The sequence below is a fragment of the Lutra lutra genome, chromosome 7 (assembly GCF_902655055.1).
Source record: "Lutra lutra chromosome 7, mLutLut1.2, whole genome shotgun sequence".
NCBI classification, from domain to species: Eukaryota; Metazoa; Chordata; class Mammalia; order Carnivora; family Mustelidae; genus Lutra; species Lutra lutra.
Window position 1 is genome coordinate 84,819,350 of NC_062284.1, and position 19,873 is coordinate 84,839,222.

Sequence of the window (19,873 nt, forward strand, 5' to 3'; positions counted from 1 at the left end):
GGATTCTGCTATATTCCTCCAAAGAACATTGATTTTTTCTAGCAGGCAAATTTGGCTGGCAACTCAAATCTCAATTTCTTTTATCCTTAGCTAAGCTGCTTGGAGTCTGTCTTGTGCATGTGTGGTTATGGCATCACCCAGAGATTTGGGTAACATACATAGGTTGGGGCTCTCCCTCTCTGGCTCTTTCCTTTCTTTCCCTTATTTTCCTGCAGCTATAGTTACCCTCAAACTGTTTTCTCTATCTGCGTGACAAAGAGACTGAATTTTCTCTGGGTGTTTAGCCCTAACCAGGGCTTACACTCAGTCTGTTGTAAGCCATGAAAACAGGAAACTTACTTCATGCCATTTCCTTCTCCAACCATCGTCTCCCCCTCTAGAATCTGCCTCCTTTTGGCCACTCTCTGGTGCCTTCAAGTAGTTGTTTTGTTTAGAGTTTACAATTTTTAGCTGTGGAGGTTTGATCTAGTAGAAGCTTTTTGGCCATATGAGAAACAAAACTGAGAAGCATTTTGAAACATTGTATTTTAGAAGTTATTTGTGGTATAATGGGATGGTAAAAATAAGCTATTATAACCTCATTAAATCTAAGCTAAATTTGAGGACTTCTCTTACATTAGAGTCCTTTCGCTCTACTTTTCTGTCTTCAAAATATAGCTACTTAGAAATAATTGATAAGTGGTTTTTATTATAGCTCCAATTAAAGGAAATTCTTTGGCATAGGTAGTATCTTTGTTTCACCTGATCCTTGTTACCAGTTAGCTTTTTGAAGAGATGATGAGGCCAGGCTTCAGACCCAGTGCCCAGAGTACTACTTGACAGAATTTTAAAAATATCTATTATTTCAAAATGCAGATATTGATTGGAGTTATGAGTAATTTTTTTCTTTACATTATCTTCTGTATTCCCTCTGTTTTCTACAGTGAGCATGTATTTCTGCTACTGTCTTTATAATTACAAAATAGATGTTTAAATGAGATTTAAATATTCTAGAAATACATAGCATAGAAAGGAATAGTCTTGTCTGTAATTCTGCTCTCCAGAGGCAACCATTGTCAACCAAACTGCATGGTGCCAAAGTCGTTTGTTTGCATGCTACCACTTTGATTCATCTGTTTTAACCTAGGGAGTGGTCTGACAGCAGCTGGAAGTGCACAATCTGCACTTGTCATAGACAAACTCAAGGATCCTTGTTGAAGGTATCATGAAGATTGGAAAACCGTGATCCAGAAAATTTTAACTCGGTAGGGAGAAAAAAAACAATGCAGAATAATCTGACAGCAGTTAAAATTGCATATAGTCAGACTAACAGCAGTAGTAAATCTTGAAAATTTAGAGCAACTAAATTTGACCCAGGAAAACCAGACTTGGTAAAAATAATGTCCACAAAACAGACTTTTAAAATGATAAGATGTGGGGCACCTCGGTGGCTCAGTGGGTTAAGTCTCTGCCTTCACCTCAGGTCATGATCTCAGGGTTCTGGGAGGGAGCCCCACATCGGGCTCTCTGCTTAGTGGGGAGCCTGCTTCACCCTCTCTCTCTGCCTGTCTCTCTGCCTACTTGTGATCTCTTTCTCTCTCTCTGTTAAATAAATAAAATCTTTAAAATAAAATGATAATATGTAATTGATAAAGATAGGACATGATATATTAATTCTTTATTAGAAATTTGGTACTTTAGCCTGATGAAAATGATTACAGTAAACTAAAATGGAACAAAATGGAGTTGGTTTAACTATGATTTATTATTATCATTATTAGTTTGACTTTGCTTGTCTCGGACAACATTCTGTGTTAGATCATACAGCTTTAGCTCATTCTTTTTAATGACCGCTTTTATGCCATTACATAAATCTAATAATTTATTCCACCTTTTAAAAACACAATTCTGTTTTCCAGAATATGCTTTTAAGGCTATTAACCAGGGTGGCCTTACATCGGTAGCTGTGAGAGGGAAAGACTGTGCAGTAATTGTCACACAGAAGAAAGTACCTGTAAGTAATACTGCCCAGGTAGCCAATTATTATGGAATATAATGCAAGGATTTTTTACAAGTTTGCACAGAAGTATATGACTACCTACATACATTCACATTACTATTCCTGCTTTGCCTCTGCTTTTCTGTTTCATTCAACAAGTATCTACTGAGTAGCTATGGGTAGTTTAGCTGAGTAGACAGTTAATATATTGAACTTTGTGGTGTGATTATAAGCACAATGGGAATTCTAGATCTTTTGTCTTCAGGGACCTTGAATAGGCTTTGGTGAGCTATAGTTCTTGCCCACAGGAAACCTGTCATCTAAAAGAAGATGGAGTCTCCTCCCTGCCTTTTTAAAAAACCAGTTTTATCTATAAATTGAATAGAGAACATTTATTATATAGGTTATCACTATAATTTTATAGTATTTTATTATTTTTTTATAATTTTGTAGTATTTTTTATCCCTTCACAGAGACCTCTGATTTTTAAAAAGTTACCTTGATTTATTTTGTTCATTAGGACAAATTATTGGATTCCAGCACAGTGACTCACTTATTCAAGATAACTGAAAACATTGGCTGTGTGATGACAGGAATGACAGGTAATTGGCTCAGTTTCTACTTAGATTTGTTATTTTATTCAAATTATTTTTGAGTTTTGTGTTAATTTTTAAAAAGCTTCCTTTAGTGCCTCATTTGCAGATAGTAGGAGTAGATTTGCAGTCTTCCAAGGCTAATGTCAGTATATTCAGAGTATTATAAGATGTTTTGAAATCTTAAGTATTATAGAATTAGATCTCTGTTGCTATTGCTGTCAGGGAAACTGGGCTGAGGCCCCTGTCATAGACATTTATTTCATATGTAGTTAATAGTTTAAGGAGATGTAAATATATTTCAAACCTGGTAATAATGACACTATTAGAAGAGAATGAGAATTATAGAAATTACTTTGAGTTTCTATTTTCTGAAATCAAGGGAAAATTGAAGCCTACAGAAAAAATCAGAAGAAACATTATTCTCTCTCCTTAAAACTTGTTCTTTTGGGGATTATTAGACACATGCAGGAACTATTTTGACAGCTGTTGAAGGGCTTAGCATGAAAGTACAGTGCTATATGTAGAACTCCATCTTTTAAAAATGTTTTCCTTTTTTGTCATGTACGTGTTGCTGAGTCATTGACTATTCAGTAGTGATAGAAAAAACCAGAGTGGACCACTTCTGCTTCTTGCAAGTCATAGTGGAGATTTTACATATTTATATAAATATATACATACATATATATATACGTATACATATATATGGAAAATTGAAAATCATCTGATTTTGAGGTTCACTCTTTCCTCTAAAGTAATAAACTTGTGTTTTTTATGTGTTTTTTATCTAAGCTGACAGCAGATCCCAGGTACAGAGGGCACGCTATGAGGCAGCTAATTGGAAATACAAGTATGGCTATGAGATTCCTGTGGACATGCTGTGCAAAAGGATTGCTGATATTTCTCAGGTCTACACACAGAATGCTGAAATGAGGCCTCTTGGTTGTTGTAAGTATGCTAAGATGACTCCCAAAGAATTGATGAATTACATGGTAGTTTTTTTTTTAGAGAACATGAATTAAGTTATTGCAGAAACACTTGGGTTCTGAACATGTGGTTTGGAAATTATATAAGCTGAGGAATTCTTATACTAAATCAGCAATGAAGGGTAGGTTTCACAATAGTATTTTAGGTATTATCTTTTAAGCTCTAGATGCTATTAGATTTTTTACCAAAATATTTCTTTTAAGGGTATGTGATTTGAAAGATCTGAGTCACTGTTATATTGGACTGTTGTAATGGAGGTTTTACTGCAATTCCAGATTATGCTTTCAATGGAAATGCCTAAATTGGCATCTTAACAGTGTAGCTCTTTTTTTTTATTTTGACCACCCTGAAGAATCAGGCTCACATACATGTTCCTCTGATTCATATTTTTAGAATACATTACATTTCTTAAAAGTAAGTAAATTCTCTTGGGAGAGAGAGGAGATTTGCTGCTTTTAGATTTAATGTAATACATTAGCCTAAAAAAATTCGCCACATTTGTTTCTGTGTTGTGTCATTTATGAGAATTAAAGCAATCCGCGTAAAGCTTTTCTTCAACATCTGACCCTATTTTTTAACTCTCAGATAAGAATGCTCCCTCAGTTTATTCAGTGATATTCTTTCTCACTCTCATCCTCTTCTGCTTTTCCTTCAGATGTTTTTGCTCACCAGATTTTCTCTGTGTTCCTTCTCTCCGTCTTGGCTCTATCTGGGTGATCTCACCCTTGAGTTCATGCTTTCGTTTACTACCTATATACAGCTAGTCACTGCCACGTTGGCAGTAGCCCAGTCCCTCCCTCTGTGTCCTGCAGATACTTCAGACTTGAAATTGTTGCTGTTTTCCTGCTTTCATCCTCAGTGTCTCTTTCCTGTGCTCACCCCCCTTCCCTGGTCATCTTCCTCAGTCATCCAGCCTCACCTTCAAATATCTGGTCCTTCTTCATCTCTTCCCTTTGCCACCTAATTTATTTGTCTCTTCTCTCCCTCCTCACTCTTTCCTCGTCTTCCATGTTGGTACATAGTTATCTTTTTTAACTCAAATTTTTATTGTTGCTCCCTAGAAAAACCCATTCCTCTTCGAATACAGTGTTAATTCCAAACTCCTTAATATGATGTGCAAGGCCCTGAGAGTTTATTCCCAAGCAGCCTCTTGCATGTCCTGCTTTCCTTCTCACCTGAAGTGCCAGTAGTATGTGGGTCTTTTGTCATCACCTGGGTGTACCATTGCCTTTCTTGTCTTGATGCCTTTGTATGTGTTGTTCCTTGTGCCTTGATGGCCCTTCGTGTCCTTACCACCTGTGAAACCCTGTTCATCTTGCAAGACCCAAAGTAGAGAAGTGTGTGTTCCCCGCAAGCAGTAAGTGGGTACTTCTTTTGTGTTGCCATGTACTTTGTGTATAGCAAGTATGACATGTAAAGAAAATTACAGAGTGACATAACCTTTGAATAAAACACAGATACCTGATTACTGTCATAATGTTTATCAATTAAACAAGGTTGAAAATTCCTCATTGTAGCATCTATAAAAGTGAATAAAGTAATTGGTTAATACTGAATCTTAAAAGAGAGGGCACTACAGGCATACCTTGGAGATAATGGCAGGTTCAGTACAGACCACTGTGGTAAAGCTAATATCACAATATAGTGAGTCAAATGAATTTTTTGGTTTCCCAGTGCATATCAAAGTTAAGTTTATGGTATAATCTATTAAGTGTGCAATAGCATTATTTCTAAAAAGTAATGTACATACCTTAATTTTAAAATACTTTATTGTTAGAGATGTTGGTATATTTAAGCTTTCAGCAAGTCATAATCACTGATCATAGATCACCATAACACATATAATAATAATGAAAAAGTTTGAAATATTCCAGGAATTACCAAAACATGACACACAAAGTGAGCAAACAACTACTGGAAAAATGGACTTGCTCAACACAGGGTGGTTACAAACCTTTGTTTTCAAACAAACAAACAGACAAACAACACAGTATCCCTGAAGTGCAACACGCTATGAAATGAGGCATATATAAAAGAGGTTCAGGAGTTAAGCCATTCTTTAAATACTTTATTACCTGCTTTGCTGAGTAGAAAGAAGTTTGGTGGTGATATTTGTTTTAATTATGTCATTATAACAACATGATTAGGGACGCCTGGGTGGCTCAGTTGGTTGAGCAGCTGCTTCAGCTCAGGTCATGATCCCAGCGTCCTGGAATCGAGTCCCACATCGGGCTGCTTGCTTGGCAGGGAGCCTGCTTCTCCCTCTGCCTCTGCCTGCCACTCTGTCTGCCTGTGCTCACTCTCGCTCCTCTCTCTCTGACAAATAAAATCTTAAAAAAAAAAAAAAAAAAAGTAACATGATTAGATGTTTAATAACAAAACTGTATGTACAGAATTTGGAATTTGATTTCTCTTGACACTAGGGGAATGTACACCAGTAGTATCAAAGGTGGGCAGTGTGAAGATAAGGAAGTAGCCTCTGTATTTCACTTGGTGCCAGCATTCCTAAGGTGTAGTCCATACACTTTTAGTTCCCTGGAATCCTAAATTCTTAAGAACCTTAAGCTCTTAAACTTAAAAAAAAAAGAAAAAGTCTTCCATAGCCAGCTAAATTAAAGAACTAGTGAAGTTTAAAGTAAGTGAACCTACAGTAGAATATTTAACATGCTATTATTATTTTTTTTAAAAGAAAGTATATGAAAAATATGCTTTCCAAGTTTATTGACTGATAATATCTCAGGAGATCAAAGAAACATGTTTTGGGTAGTAGCAAGGATTAGAAAATTGTAAATTACACTTGTGATAGTTCAGATTTTAAAAACATCTGAGATAAACCTTTGATGAAATGGAAATTTCTTGGTTACCTAACTTATCTTTAGTAATAACCTATATTTCATCAGTTTTTTAAAACAAAATACATATCCTAAAATAGATGGCCAGATTAATCAACAACAGCTTTATGACAATACTAAGAGAAAAGAAATTGTGTTGTACAAAGGTATAAGATATTTAATGAGGGTCTTTCTTTTTAGGTATGATTTTAATTGGTATAGATGAAGAACAAGGCCCTCAGGTGTACAAGTGTGATCCTGCAGGTTACTACTGTGGGTTTAAAGCCACTGCAGCAGGAGTTAAACAAACGGAGTCAACCAGCTTCCTTGAAAAAAAAGTGAAGAAGAAATTTGATTGGACATTTGAGCAGACAGTGGAAGTAAGTTAGCCAAAAGCAGCTGACTTTTTTTGAAGATCATTGTATAATTGAAGTTTATAAAGGCTGTTCCTGGTTTAACACATGAACCAGGTTTGTCAGCTTCATAGTAGAATTGGTGTCAGTCAGCTGACATGGGAACAGTGAGGATTGCTTTTATTCACTTAATCCCTTATCTCATTTCGTAATGTATTTGAGAGTGCTTTCAACAAAACACCTATAAAATGGGAAGTTGGAACTAAAAATAAGAGTCAAGACTAAGGCCTAAGACCTGCATGGTTATGACTCAAATTAGGCTTAAGCTTCTTGGTAGCAAAAATGAAAAAATTTAGTAGTTGTTACCCTTATGGCCCTAAAGGGAAAACAGCCACATACCAAATTCTCAGGGAAACAAACGTCTGGGTGACAGAATATATGCTCATAGGATGACTTGGCAGAGAAGTTCTATCTGGAGTAGAGCTCCTTTAACTCCGAGATCTTAAGGGGATTATTCATTACAATTGGGACGTTTTAAATAGACACAACAAGCTAAAATTCTTATACAAATATTTAGTAACCTTAGACTAAAGAAGCCTCTTATTTACTGCCAAGAAATTTTAGTGCATTTTGGAAAGGAGGAGCTGAGATACAGCCATTCTAAAGACTTCTAACATGATTCTGATAAATGACAGAAGAAAAATGCTGTCTAATACTTTCATGTTTGGTTGGCAGTATTATCTCCTTTATACTAACAGGAGATATAAAGCTAGTTCTCATCTGGGAGGTACTATGCCCTGTTTTAAATGTTTATAAAAGGTCCTTTTTACTTACAGTTCATAATTACATAAGTAATTAATCACATCAGATACAAAGCCCTTAAATACATTCCTAAATTATTATTAGTGTAAATTTTCCTTGAAGGAAGACTATATCATTCATGTTTATCCTGTCGTCCTTCTCACCTCAGATGCTTAGCATAGTCCCCAGCTTGTTGTAGTCATCAAGCAAACAGACTCTTGTGTGTAAATATCCTGTTTTGTTTGATGGATCCCTTTCATTTATGACTAAAATTCATATAAGCACGTTTCTTCATATATATGCTAGTAACATTTGGCTTTGGAAATGTATCACTGAAACATGAAGCAAAAAATGAATAGCTTGTGGTTAACTCATTTGAATAAGCTTGGAAAGAGAATATCTTGGAGTCTCTGAAAAATACAATTTTAATGTTGGTACTTTTTTCAGACTGCAATTACATGCCTATCTACTGTTCTATCAATTGATTTCAAGCCTTCAGAAATAGAAGTTGGAGTCGTTACAGTTGAAAATCCTAAATTCAGGTGAGTTATATTGTCGGCCAAGTGCTTAAAGACGTTTGCCAAGAGATACATTACAGCTTAGAAAGGTAGAGGTGTTTGGGTCCATTTGTCCTACAACTCAGGGTGGGGAATGGGGGAGGGAGCATTTTTTTGAACTACATTTAGAGTTTTTCAGTACTTAAGAGATCTGTTTTAAAACTTACTTGAGGTCCCTTTAAGACAGACGTAACTGCTTTTCTTCTTATTTCTAAGTGATTTTATATCTGTATTAGAGGTAACATAAAATAACCTTCTCTATGTTAGGAGTAAAGTAAACATAAGTGTTTACCTTTTTTTAGCCTAAAGCCAATAGAAATTCATCTCCCAGTGTAGTAGTTTTTGGTTTTTTGAGGTGGAGCTTTGATTATTTAGTGGTTAGTTAAGGGGAGCTCTGAAGAGCAGTATGAAATACTGATCTACATCAGACCCTATCTGGAGATCTTTGGAAACCCCAAATTTTGAATACAGCTAATTGAATTGCAGATGCTGGATGCTTGTCTATTCTTACTAAGAGACTAACTTCCGCATATCAACCTTACAGCTTCCATGAGTCAGATCTGTACTGGGTGCTTAACTTAATCCTCCCAGAACCCTGCGCGGTGGCTTACTTACCAGGAACCTGGATATGCTTATGAAAAATACTTCGGTTAAATGCACAGATGCATAAATGCATAGATGCATTATTTGTATCTACTCTTAGATCACAGTTATATAGACACTTGGTCATGGTTAGGGATGGAGTGGAAAGGTGGTACATTAAATTTAACTGGGGCTTGAAGAGTTTCTTGTTACTATGCTCTTTTTTTCCCTCCTAATTTACTCTTTTTGTTGCATGCAGGTAAATGATTTAAACATGAGTGAAGTAAGAAAAATACATAGAATTAAAAAAAAATTGTGAATCCTCTCCTCCCCGCCCCATAGAAAATAGTTGTTTTATTTTGTTTTGGCAGTACTATTCTAGCAGGAACAATTTATAAAGGACCTGCTTAAAGGACCTGCAAGTTCTTTTTTCTATTCTGCGACCCTCTGATAGCTTTTAACATTTTTATTTCCATCTATTAGTTAAATAGGTTCTGAGAAGCCAAAGAACCTTATCTTCAAAAAGTTCTGGTATCATTTATAAATTTAGTAATAGTAAGTATGCTTAAATAATAACTATAATATGTAACATAAGCATCAACAACTACTATATAAACTACTTACATTGCTGCAGTCTGTACTAAAAAATGTCACATTGACAAATTGCACTCTTTAGAAGTCCAGCAGTAATAGGTCACATTAAAGGTTGCCAAGCATTTGATTTCTTTGGGGAAATACCATCTGTTCATCATGAAGTGCCTTCTTGTCTCTTAGCTCATAGAAACTTGAGTTATACAAGATGTAAAGGCTTCTTGACATAGGAGCTGAAATAGAATAGATTATGTATAGTTAGCTATATATTTAACTTAATTATTTTCTATCATCACTGCAACTAAAAGGACTTATTTTCAGAAGACCTAAATTTTTTATCTGACGTCAAAGAAATAAATGTTTTTGTGTATAGATTAAGTTGATAAAATATTTGGGAAGTCTTCCAAAATAATCCGAAGGGATGAGTGGTGGGTAAACAGATTTTTTAAGAGTCTTATGCTCTGCCGACTGAGCTAGCCGGGCGCTAACAGATTTTTTAAATAGTGGCTATAAATGATTGATTGTTAAAGTTGGGTGTTAGGTACACAGGAATTCATTACTATCTGTTCATTCTACTTTCATGTGTGTTTGCAATTTTACATAATAAAAAGTTTTCAAAAAGTAAAATGGTTGTGGGTTTCCCCCCGTTGCCTTCCAGGATTCTTTCAGAAGCAGAGATTGATGCTCACCTTGTCGCTCTAGCGGAGAGAGACTAAACATTGTAGTTAGTTTACCAAATCCATGACGCCACTTGCCTATGTGTTCGGTAACAACAGGCCAACATTATGGAGGCCCCTGGATTGAAAAAGGAACCTCTCCCACTCCTGCCCTGCCGCCGAAGTGGTTAGGACTCTGTATAAATAAAATCAGTGCTTTTGGAAAATAATCGCATCCTGTCTTAATTTCACCTCTAGTTTTTTTTTTTTGTTTTTTTTTTTTTTAAAGATTTTATTTATTTATTTGACAGACAGAGATCACAGGCAGGCAGAGAGGCAGGCAGAGAGAGAGGAAGGGAAGCAGGCTCCCTGCTGAACAGAGAGCCCAATGCGGGGCTCGATCCCAGGACCCTGAGATCATGACCTGAGCCGAAGGCAGAGGCTTTAACCCGCTGAGCCACCCAGGTGCCCCAATTTCACCTCTAGTTTTAAGTGGAGCCTCTGGTGCATGCAGACTGTTCAGTGTTCACCATCGCCACACAGGAGCTTTACTCGTTTTGTTGACGGAGATCCAGGTTTCTTTGGTTTCAGGAACTTAATAGGCGGAAGTTTAAACTGTAGCTATATGGCCTAACTAATGGCAAACTAAAAACTGGTTTCAAAACTTGGCTCTGACTGTAAGCGGACATGTAAGGCAAGGCCTCTATTTTGCAATTCTTCATTCATTCAGATGTAATATTCCTAAACCTAGACTCTAAGTGCCATCGGAGGTTTTAATTATAGTAAAAAGATTGGCATTGTTTTATTCCTTGGTTTTGAGATACACATTTAATCTGTACTCCATAAGGTCCAGTATCTTTAAGAGCAAAAATCGCAGTTGCCTTAGAAACAGTAGGGCTTGAAAAGCAGAATCTGTGTATTTTCTCTGCTGCCTTAAAATTATTTAAAGCAGACTTTAAGGAACTAGTCTATAGTAGAGATGCCACTATAAACAATGTTAAGGGAAAAGGTATATTTAGAATAATTACTGAACAGAATTAAGGTTTTTAAATATTTTTTAAAGATTTAGTTATTTTAAAGAGTGTGTGAAGGGGGGGGTGTATACAGAGGGAGAGAATCTTCAAGCAGGCCCCCCCTCTGAGCACAGAGCCCAAGGTGGGCTTGATCTCCAGACCCATGAGATCATGACCTGAGCCGAAACGGAAAGTTAGATGCTTAACCGTCTGAGCCTCTCACATGCCCCTGAATTAAGCCTTTTTCAAATCACCATTGTGATTCCCTGGTGGCCTGAACCACTAATTGTTCTAGAGGATCCAAAAATCTTGGAATTTACATTTCATGCCCTAATTTGCCGTGGGTGAGATGGGCTCACCTCACCCAGGTGTGTGAGGTGGCCTCACACAGGTGAATATGGTTGCTGATCCAGTACAAATCCCTGGAGTCAGTTGCCCCTGTTTCTGTAGCCACCAAGGCCATGTGAACTTCTGACCGCTAAAAGCAGGAAACTTCACCTACCACATCCTCTTCAGAGCTGAGTCATTAGTTGTAAAGTGTCCTAAAGGGGAAGCAAGGTTCTTCCAGTTCAGGGACTGCTGGTTGGATTACCCATCCATATCCACTAGGCTCTGTAAAGGTACTGCCATTTTGTAAGTGAGGTATGTGTAGACTCCAGGCCTACTGCTGTGAATGAACAACTATATCCTCGGAGCCTTGACTGACTTCACCATTCTGGAGTCAAGAATGAGATTAGCAAATCACTTGGTTTTTCTGCTAGAAAATACCTTCTAGTGATAGAGAATGAAAATTGCTTCATTTGTTAGAAAAACAAGTTTCTACATTATTAAGATGTAGATGAATTAGTTTTTTTTTTAAAGATTTTATTTTTAAATACTCTCTACACCCAAAGTTGGGCTTGAACTCAAAACCCTGAAAACAAGAGTCACATGCTATTACTGACTGAGCCAGTCAGGCACCCAAAATATAAAAGAGTTCTAAGTTTATTAGATTAGTTAAGTTATGCTTTAAAGTACTGGAAGGGAGCGCCTGGATGGTGCAGTCAGTCGGGTGTCTGCCTTTGGCTCAAATCATGAGCCCACCATTCTGGAGCCCCATGTTGGCTGGCTACTCTGGCGAGCCTGCTTGTGCTCTCTCAAATAAGTGAAATCTTAAAAAATAAAGTACTGGGAAAAGGGGAAGAAATGGAAAGAATTTTAAGTATGACCATTAAATCATTAATTCTGTCTTTGTGTGTTTAACATAGTCTAGGATACATAAGAGTTAATGTAGAAATCTTGCACAAATGCTAAGGAAAGACATGTTAAAACTCAAAAGGCAATTGGGAAAACCCTAGTAAGAAATAAAAGAATACAAGTGAATATTTGACATTTAAAGGGATATGTTGAGACTCTCATGAATGTGAAGCTATCTGGATAGACATCTTGCTTCTCTTGGTACCCATTTTCAATGAAGAAACAGCTTTGAACCATTTAGGCTATAAGGAAACAAACCAGGTACTTGTCTCCTTCATTAGATCCCAAATCTGAGATTCAGATTTGTGCCACAACCAAATTACCACATTAAGGATATTCAGTATCTCCCTTAAAGAAATGCTTGAGTTAAATATGTTCTGACCCTCTACTGCATTTCCAAAATAGAAGAAAATCTTAACAGCTTATATAATGGTGAATTCATGTTAGGCACTTCCACTGAAATCAGATGTAATTCCAGAACGACTTTTTTCCCATTTATTTTACATTTCAGAAAATGCAGGTAAAACAATAAATGAGGTGAATTAAAAGTTATCAAAAAGGAGAATTATAATCTGCTGTTCAGGCTGTTCACCTAAAAAGAAGGCAAGAGAATCACGTAATGAAGTAGCTTGTGTTGAGGCAGGCCCTATCTTCCATACAGTATCCTTTAAACTGTTCTAAGGATAAGTTGAGTTCAAGTTCCTAATCATGTGCCCACAGATTTAGGAAGCTGTTAAAATTCTTTAGCCTCAAAATGTGGCCTGAACTCTTGTGAGCCCATTTTACGCTGTTGATACCATTTTATCTCTGCGGAAATGTTAATATGTTTAATTTTAAGGTGCTCTAGACTCCAGTGGAAGTTATGTAATATATTACCATATTGCCTTCATAAAATCTAAAACAATAAATTCCAAATTGAATGCCCCAAGGCTTCTGGATAAAGGATCATAGACCTATACTACCAGTAGTCCCCTACTGCAAGTGAAAAACTAAGCTCAGTAGACTAATTTGTCCAGGATCGCACAAGCGGTGATGCAGAGTAGAGTAGACCCACAACTCTGACCCCAAGACATCTTTTGTCAGGGCATTAGACGAAACCTGCAATCACTTTTGTCAAGTTTACCCCTCCCCCATTAGTAAAGTAGCTAGACTGAAAATTCTAAAAAAAAACTATTACTTTATACCAAGAATAACTGCTACAAAAAGAGAAAAGAAGGAGAAGAGTAAATGAAATAAGATGGAATTGGGAGGGAGACAAACCATAAGTGACTCTTAATCTCACAAAACAAACTGAGGGTTGATGGGGGGAGGGGGGTTGGGAGGGGGGTGGGATTATGGACACTGGGGAGGGTATGTGCTATGGTGAGTGCTGTGAAGTCTGTAAACCTGGGGATTCACAGACCTGTACCCCTGGGGATAAAAATATATGTTTATAAAAAATAAAATTAAAAAAGAAAAGAAAAAAACATATATATAATATGTATATCCTCTCTATAAAGTAATTACATAATGCATATAGTAGAATATATTCAGGTCAACAGAGGGAATATTCTCATATTTTGGTGTTGCTGCTGCTATTGTGACTATAATGTTCTCAGAGGTAGTTGTAGTCACATCAGCAACAAAAGAAAGTCCCTAGGAATAATTCTAACTGGAAATACTGAACCTATATGATGGAACTAAAAAACTTGGTTGAGAGACATTCTGCTTTTGAATAGGAGTACTGAGTATTGTAAAGTCAATTCTTTTTCCAAAGCAATGCATAAGTTTTAATAAGTGATTTGAGTCAAAATGCTAGAGGAAAATTTTTTGAAGCTTGCCCAGAAACAGACTTTAGCATATATGAGAATTTAACATATGATAAAATTAGCACCACGAGTTGATGGGGAAACTGGGGGTGTGAAGATGAGGAATGACTATATTGGAAAATAATGTTCCTCATCTTACATCAGAATAAAATCCAAGTGACTTAGGGAGATAAATGTCACACACACACACACACATTTTTTAAGCAAACTACACCCAACATGGGGCTTGAACGCATGACCCAAGATCAAGAGTCACATACTCTATGACTGAACCACTCAGGTGCCTAGAGATCATTTTTTAAAATCTTTGAAAGAGAGGGAAAAAAAAGGAAAAAGGAGGGTAAACTTTAGGTTAAAAAGGATCTCTAGATGGTGAAGTATTTTCTAAGCAGAAACAATAAATAAAATCATGAGGGGGAAAAAAATCTATATATTTTGCTACATACACGTTTAAAGTTTTACTAACAACAAAATATCCACCATAAAGTTCAAATAGTAAGAAAATACAAACAACAACATAAAAGTGTAGTAACACAGGTCATTAAAATGTTCTAGTCATTAGACTTGAAAAAACAGTAAATCTCAATAATTTTAAAATGCAAATTATATACCATATTTTCTATCAAATAAAATGTTTACATTAGAACTATAATACATAATGTGCTTGGTACATTTCAAGTGTGCAAAAATTTTTTGTTGCATGAAGGAATGGTGATAGTATATTAAAAGTTAAGTTACTCATTCTGCTGGTGGAAGGTTAAACATTCAGTCTTTCTGGAGTGCACCTTGGGAATATGCCTCAAGAGCAAAAAAAAATAGGGGCGCCTGGGTGGCTCAGTGGGTTAAAACCTCTGCCTTCTGCTCAGGTCATGATCCTGGGGTCTTGGGATTGAGCCCCACATTGGGCTCTCTGCTCAGCGGGAAGCCTGCTTCCTCCTCTCTCTCTCTCTGCCTGCCTCTCTGCCTACTTGTGATCTCTGTCAAATAAATTAATAAAATCTTAAAAAAAAAAAAGAACAAAAAAATTCTATTTGCAAGAATTTATTTTGGGGCATTTTTTAGAGATGCAGAATTATGTTACAGTTATTTTATATACAATAATAAATGACATTGCATCCAATGTGGAATATTAAGCAGTCAGTAATATCCCTGTTTTGATGAATATTTAATGATATGGAAAACATTTACAATGAAATATTAAGAAACAGGCCACAAAATATACAGTGTGATCCCTACAGCAGACACTTTCTGTACCCAAAAATTGTTATGACTCTTGCCAACAATATCCCCCCTCGTTGCTTCTTTCTCTGTCTCAGGGGCTTCTCTGAAGCCTCGGGCCTTCTGCAAAGTCAGGAAAGCCTGCTCAGTCTGTGCAGGCCTAACACAGCCCGGAAGTGTGGTGTAAATAATGCCAACTGATGCTGGTTGATAAAGGTCCCGGCCTTTTTGTTGTTGTTGTTGTTAACTGCAGAGCTGAAGTGGGGGGATGAGGCCCAGCTCACCTGCAACAGGAGATCCAGGAGCTGCATCTGCCAGTAGCTGTCAAAATGCCAGCAGCTCAGGAGAAATGAAGAGGCCACCCCAGTGGAGAAGGACGAGTAGGAGGAAGCCTGAGGATAGCCCTTACCCTGGTATCACCGGAGGCAGAAAAGTAGGTAGGGGCAGGGTACCAGAAGGGGAGGCACACTTGGTACATGTAATTACCCAACACCTCCTCCCCCAGGGCAGCCATAAGCATAGCTCTGTCCCAGCCTCTTGTGGGGCTTTTCTGGGATGGGCCATAGAAGCCTCTAGAAACTATGCAAAATTTAGTGGATGTCTTAATTTCCTGGGAGAGACCCAGAGCTTTCATCAAATATTCAAAGAAGGCTATTTCCCAAGAAAGGAGAACTATTGGTAGGGAAAACAAAACAAAACAAACAAACAAAAACAGTAGAAGGAAAACAATAGAATGTGAACTGTAGTTTTTCTGGTGGAAATTAATTTGGTTATTTATGGTAGAGTTATGAGCACATTTCATTTTTTTTCTTTATGCTCATCTCTATTTTTAATAAGGAATATCCATGAAGAAGTTAAAGATGGATCTGTTAACTAACGTGTTAATTAATCATAGCTCATAAAATATTTTGGTGCCATTAAAAGTGTTAAAAATTTTAAATGGCATTGGAAAACGCTCATGACATAATTGAGAGAAAAAAAATAGGATATAAGATTGTTTACAAAGTCTATGACCTCAACAGTATAAACAATGAGTGGAGAAAAAAAACTCCTGGGACTACTAAAGTGTTTATAGGAAGGTTGCAGATTTGGGTTAATATGCAAAAGTCAGCCGCTCTCCTATACGCCAACAATGAACAACTGGAATTTGAAACTAAAAACACAACGCAAGGGGCGCCTGGGTGGCTCAGTGGGTTAAAGCCTCTACCTTCAGCTCAGGTCATGATCTCAGGGTCCTGGGATCGAGCCCTGAGTTGGGCTCTCTGCTCTGCGGGGAGCCTGCTTCCTCCCCTCTCTCTCTCTGCCTACCTCTCTGCCTACTTGTGATCTCTCTCTCTCTGTGTCAAATAAATAAAATTTTTAATAAAAAAATTAAAAAAAAAAAACCACTTAATGCAAGGGGTGACTGGGTGGCTCAGCTGGTGAAGCGTCTGACTCTTGATTTCAGCTCAGGTCTCAATCTCAGAATTTGAGTTCAAGCCCCGGATTGGGCTCCATACTGGGCATGGAGCCTCCTTAAAAAAACAATACCACAACACTACCACTTAAACTAACACCCCCAAAAATGAAATACTTAGACATGAATCTAATAAAACATGTACTAGATCCATAATATAAAATTCTGATGAAAGATTTAAATAAATGGAAAGGAAGAGTCAGTATTGTCAAAATATCAGTTTTTCCCGACTTATAAATTCCACACAATCCCAGAATTCCAGTCAAGTTAATTTTGTGATTATTGACAAACTGATTCTAAAGCTTATATGGAGAGGCAGAAGACCCAAACTAGCCAACAGTACCGAAGAAGAACAGAGTAAAAGGACTGATACTGTCTGACTTTAAGACTTACTACCTACAGTCGTCAGTATGGTATTGGTGAAAGAATAGATAAATCAATTAATAGGACAGAACAGAAATCCCAGAAATAGAACCCCATACATCTAATCAACTGATCTTTGAAAAAAGGAGTAACAGCAATTCAGTGTAGAAAAAAATAGTCTTTGATAAACGGTGCTGTACAACTGGACATTCACATGTAAAACCCATGAATCTATACACAGATCTTCACCTGTCACAAAAAGTAATTCCAGATGGAGTATAGACTTGATGTAAAACACCAAACTATAAAACTTAGACAACAACATAAGAGAAAATCTAGATGACCTTGGGTTTGGCAGTGAGCTTTTGGATACAACACCAAAACCATGAAAGAAAAAATTGGTAAACTAAACTTCATTGCAATTGAAAATGTCTGCTCTGTGAAGACACTTAAGAGAATGAAAAGCCACAGACTGGGAGAAAATATTTGTATGCTTCTATATGGTAAAAAAAAAATAATAATAATAAAGCTAGGATCCAAAATATATAAAGAATTCTTAAAACTCAACAGTAAGAAGGGTGCCTGGGTGATTCAGTTGGTTTAGCCTCTGACTCGGTTTCAGCTCAGGTCATGATCTCAGGGTTGTGAGATTGAGCCCCGCATTGGGCTGTGTACCCCTCTACCCCCCCCCAAAAAAACCCACAACAACTCCACAATAAGAAAACACCCAGTTTAAAAATTGGCAAAAGATCTTAACAGACACCTCACCGAAAGGGGAAGATACACATATGGCAAATAAGCATATGAAAAGTCCAACACCATATATCATCAGGAGTTGCAAATTAAAACAACAGTGTGATACCACTACACATCTGTTAGAATGGTTTAAAAATATGGTTTTTTAAACCAAAGAGCGGCAGGAACTGGTGAGAATCACTTTGGAAGATAGTTCGGCAGTTTCTTATAAAAGTAAACACCGTCTTACTATAAGATCCAGCTTATGCCCACACAAAAACCGACACACAAATGTTTTTAGCAGCTTTATTCATAATTGCCCAAAAGAGGAAGCAAGATATCCTTCAATAAATGGATGGAAAAACAAACTGTGGTACATCTAGACAATGGACTATGATTCAGCTCTGAAAAGAAATGAGCTATCAAGTGATGAAAAGACATGCAGGAAACTTAAATGCATATTTTAAGTGAAAGAAGCCAATTCGGAAAAACTACATACTATGTGATTCCAACTATCAAACATTCTGGAAAAGACAAAACTATTGAGACAGCAAAAAGATCAGTGGTTACTGGGAATTTGGAACAGAGGGGCGAGGGAGAGTGGAGGAGGGTAAATCAGTGACAGGTTTAGGGTGGGTCCGACTACTGTTTGATACAGTAAAGGCAGATGCATGACATGCATTTGTCAAAACCCGTAGAAGGTACAACACAAAGGGTGAATCTCTATATAAACCATGGACTTAAGTTCATAATAATGATCGCTATTGGTTCATTAATTGTAATAAATGTACCACGCTAATACAAGATATTCTTAATAGGGAAAACCAGTATGCGTGTGGTTGGAGAGGGGGTTTTATGGGAACTCTCGGTACAACCACTGAATCTTTCTGTAAATCTGAAACTATTCTAAAAAATAAAGTTATTAATTACTTAAATGCATGGGGAGAATTTCAAGAGATAATCCAAAATGGTCATGAATAATTTTTCTCCTTTCTTATACTTCAATGTATTTTCCAAAATTTTTTTAATGGATTATATATTACTTCTAGAACCAGGCAAAATTAAGTGCTGAATTCTAAACACTTATCCTGGAAAGCATGGATTTTTAAAACCTGACCAAAATTTTCAGGTTTTTTTTTTTTTTAAAGATTTTATTTATTTATTTGACAGAGAGAGATCACAAGCAGGCAGAGAGGCAGGCAGAGAGAGAGGAGGAAGCAGGCTCCCTGCTGAGCAGAGAGCCCGACGAGGGGCTCGATCCCAGGACCCTGAGATCATGATCTGAGCCAAAGGCAGCGGCTTAACCCACTGAGCCACCCAGGCGCCCCTTCAGGTTTTTTTTAATGAGCAAATTGGTCCAAATTCCCCCAATAAAATATCCAAAGTGAAGGCCTGGATAGACTTACCCCTTTTTGAAGTGTTCTCATCGCCTATAGAGCATGACCCAGAGAGGAGCCTTGCTCAGCTAGTCACGTGCTGGTCAAGACCCCTTGTTCAAACTCTACGTGGGGCCCTTGCTTTCCTCAGTTTGGGGCCACAGACAAGCCCTACCCCGGGTGGCCCAAATTCTGAGTATGCATGAAGTGTCACACTTCCTGGGCAGTCATCTCTGCTATACACAGCACACGTGGGGAAAAGCAACCTGCCAAACTCCCTGGTGTCCAGTCTCCCCTGGCTCACCTGTTACCCATCAGACCTCACCTCTGGCCCTGGGAACTTGCCTCGCCTTAGCCCTAGATGAAGCACCGGGGGCTGGCACCTGCTTCTGACTCCAGAAGAGCTGCCTGGGTAACAAAAAGCACCATTTGCCCACTGACCTCTCTACCAAGAGCTCAGTGTGGTTTCAAATTCTCTGTATTACCACTTTTCTATGCCCACATCTCCTGAGGGGGTGCGGTGAACATTGTTAAACTGAAATGTCTATATAGCTATTCTTGACCAGGGTTTCACATCAGAAGCACCGGGGGAACTTTCTTGAAGAGCGCAAGCCTGGCCGCCAAACCTGATGACTCTACTGATGACTGTCCCGGGGATGCTGCACTGGACACGTGTATTTGGAGGTGCTCCCCAGCAGGCCCGGTGTCTGCCACGGGTCAGCAAGCAGCTGTAGGCTGT

General features: G+C 37.6%; 1 protein-coding gene across 3 annotated transcripts in view; it reads left to right on the forward strand.

Moving 5' to 3' along the window:
• The window catches only part of PSMA6 (proteasome 20S subunit alpha 6), a 32,313-nt gene extending 22,157 nt beyond the window's left edge, over positions 1 to 10,156 (forward strand). For 2 of the 3 annotated variants that reach the window (XM_047736518.1, XM_047736517.1), the window contains exons 2-7: positions 1,899 to 1,993; positions 2,499 to 2,580; positions 3,364 to 3,519; positions 6,591 to 6,769; positions 7,991 to 8,085; positions 9,932 to 10,156. In XM_047736518.1, coding sequence (XP_047592474.1) covers positions 1,899 to 1,993; positions 2,499 to 2,580; positions 3,364 to 3,519; positions 6,591 to 6,769; positions 7,991 to 8,085; positions 9,932 to 9,989 — 665 coding nt within the window. In that variant the 3' untranslated portion in view covers positions 9,990 to 10,156. The remainder of the gene's footprint in view (positions 1 to 1,898; positions 1,994 to 2,498; positions 2,581 to 3,363; positions 3,520 to 6,590; positions 6,770 to 7,990; positions 8,086 to 9,931) is intronic. The other variant, XM_047736519.1, reaches the window with a different exon arrangement.
• Positions 10,157 to 19,873: the final 9,717 nt, after the last annotated feature.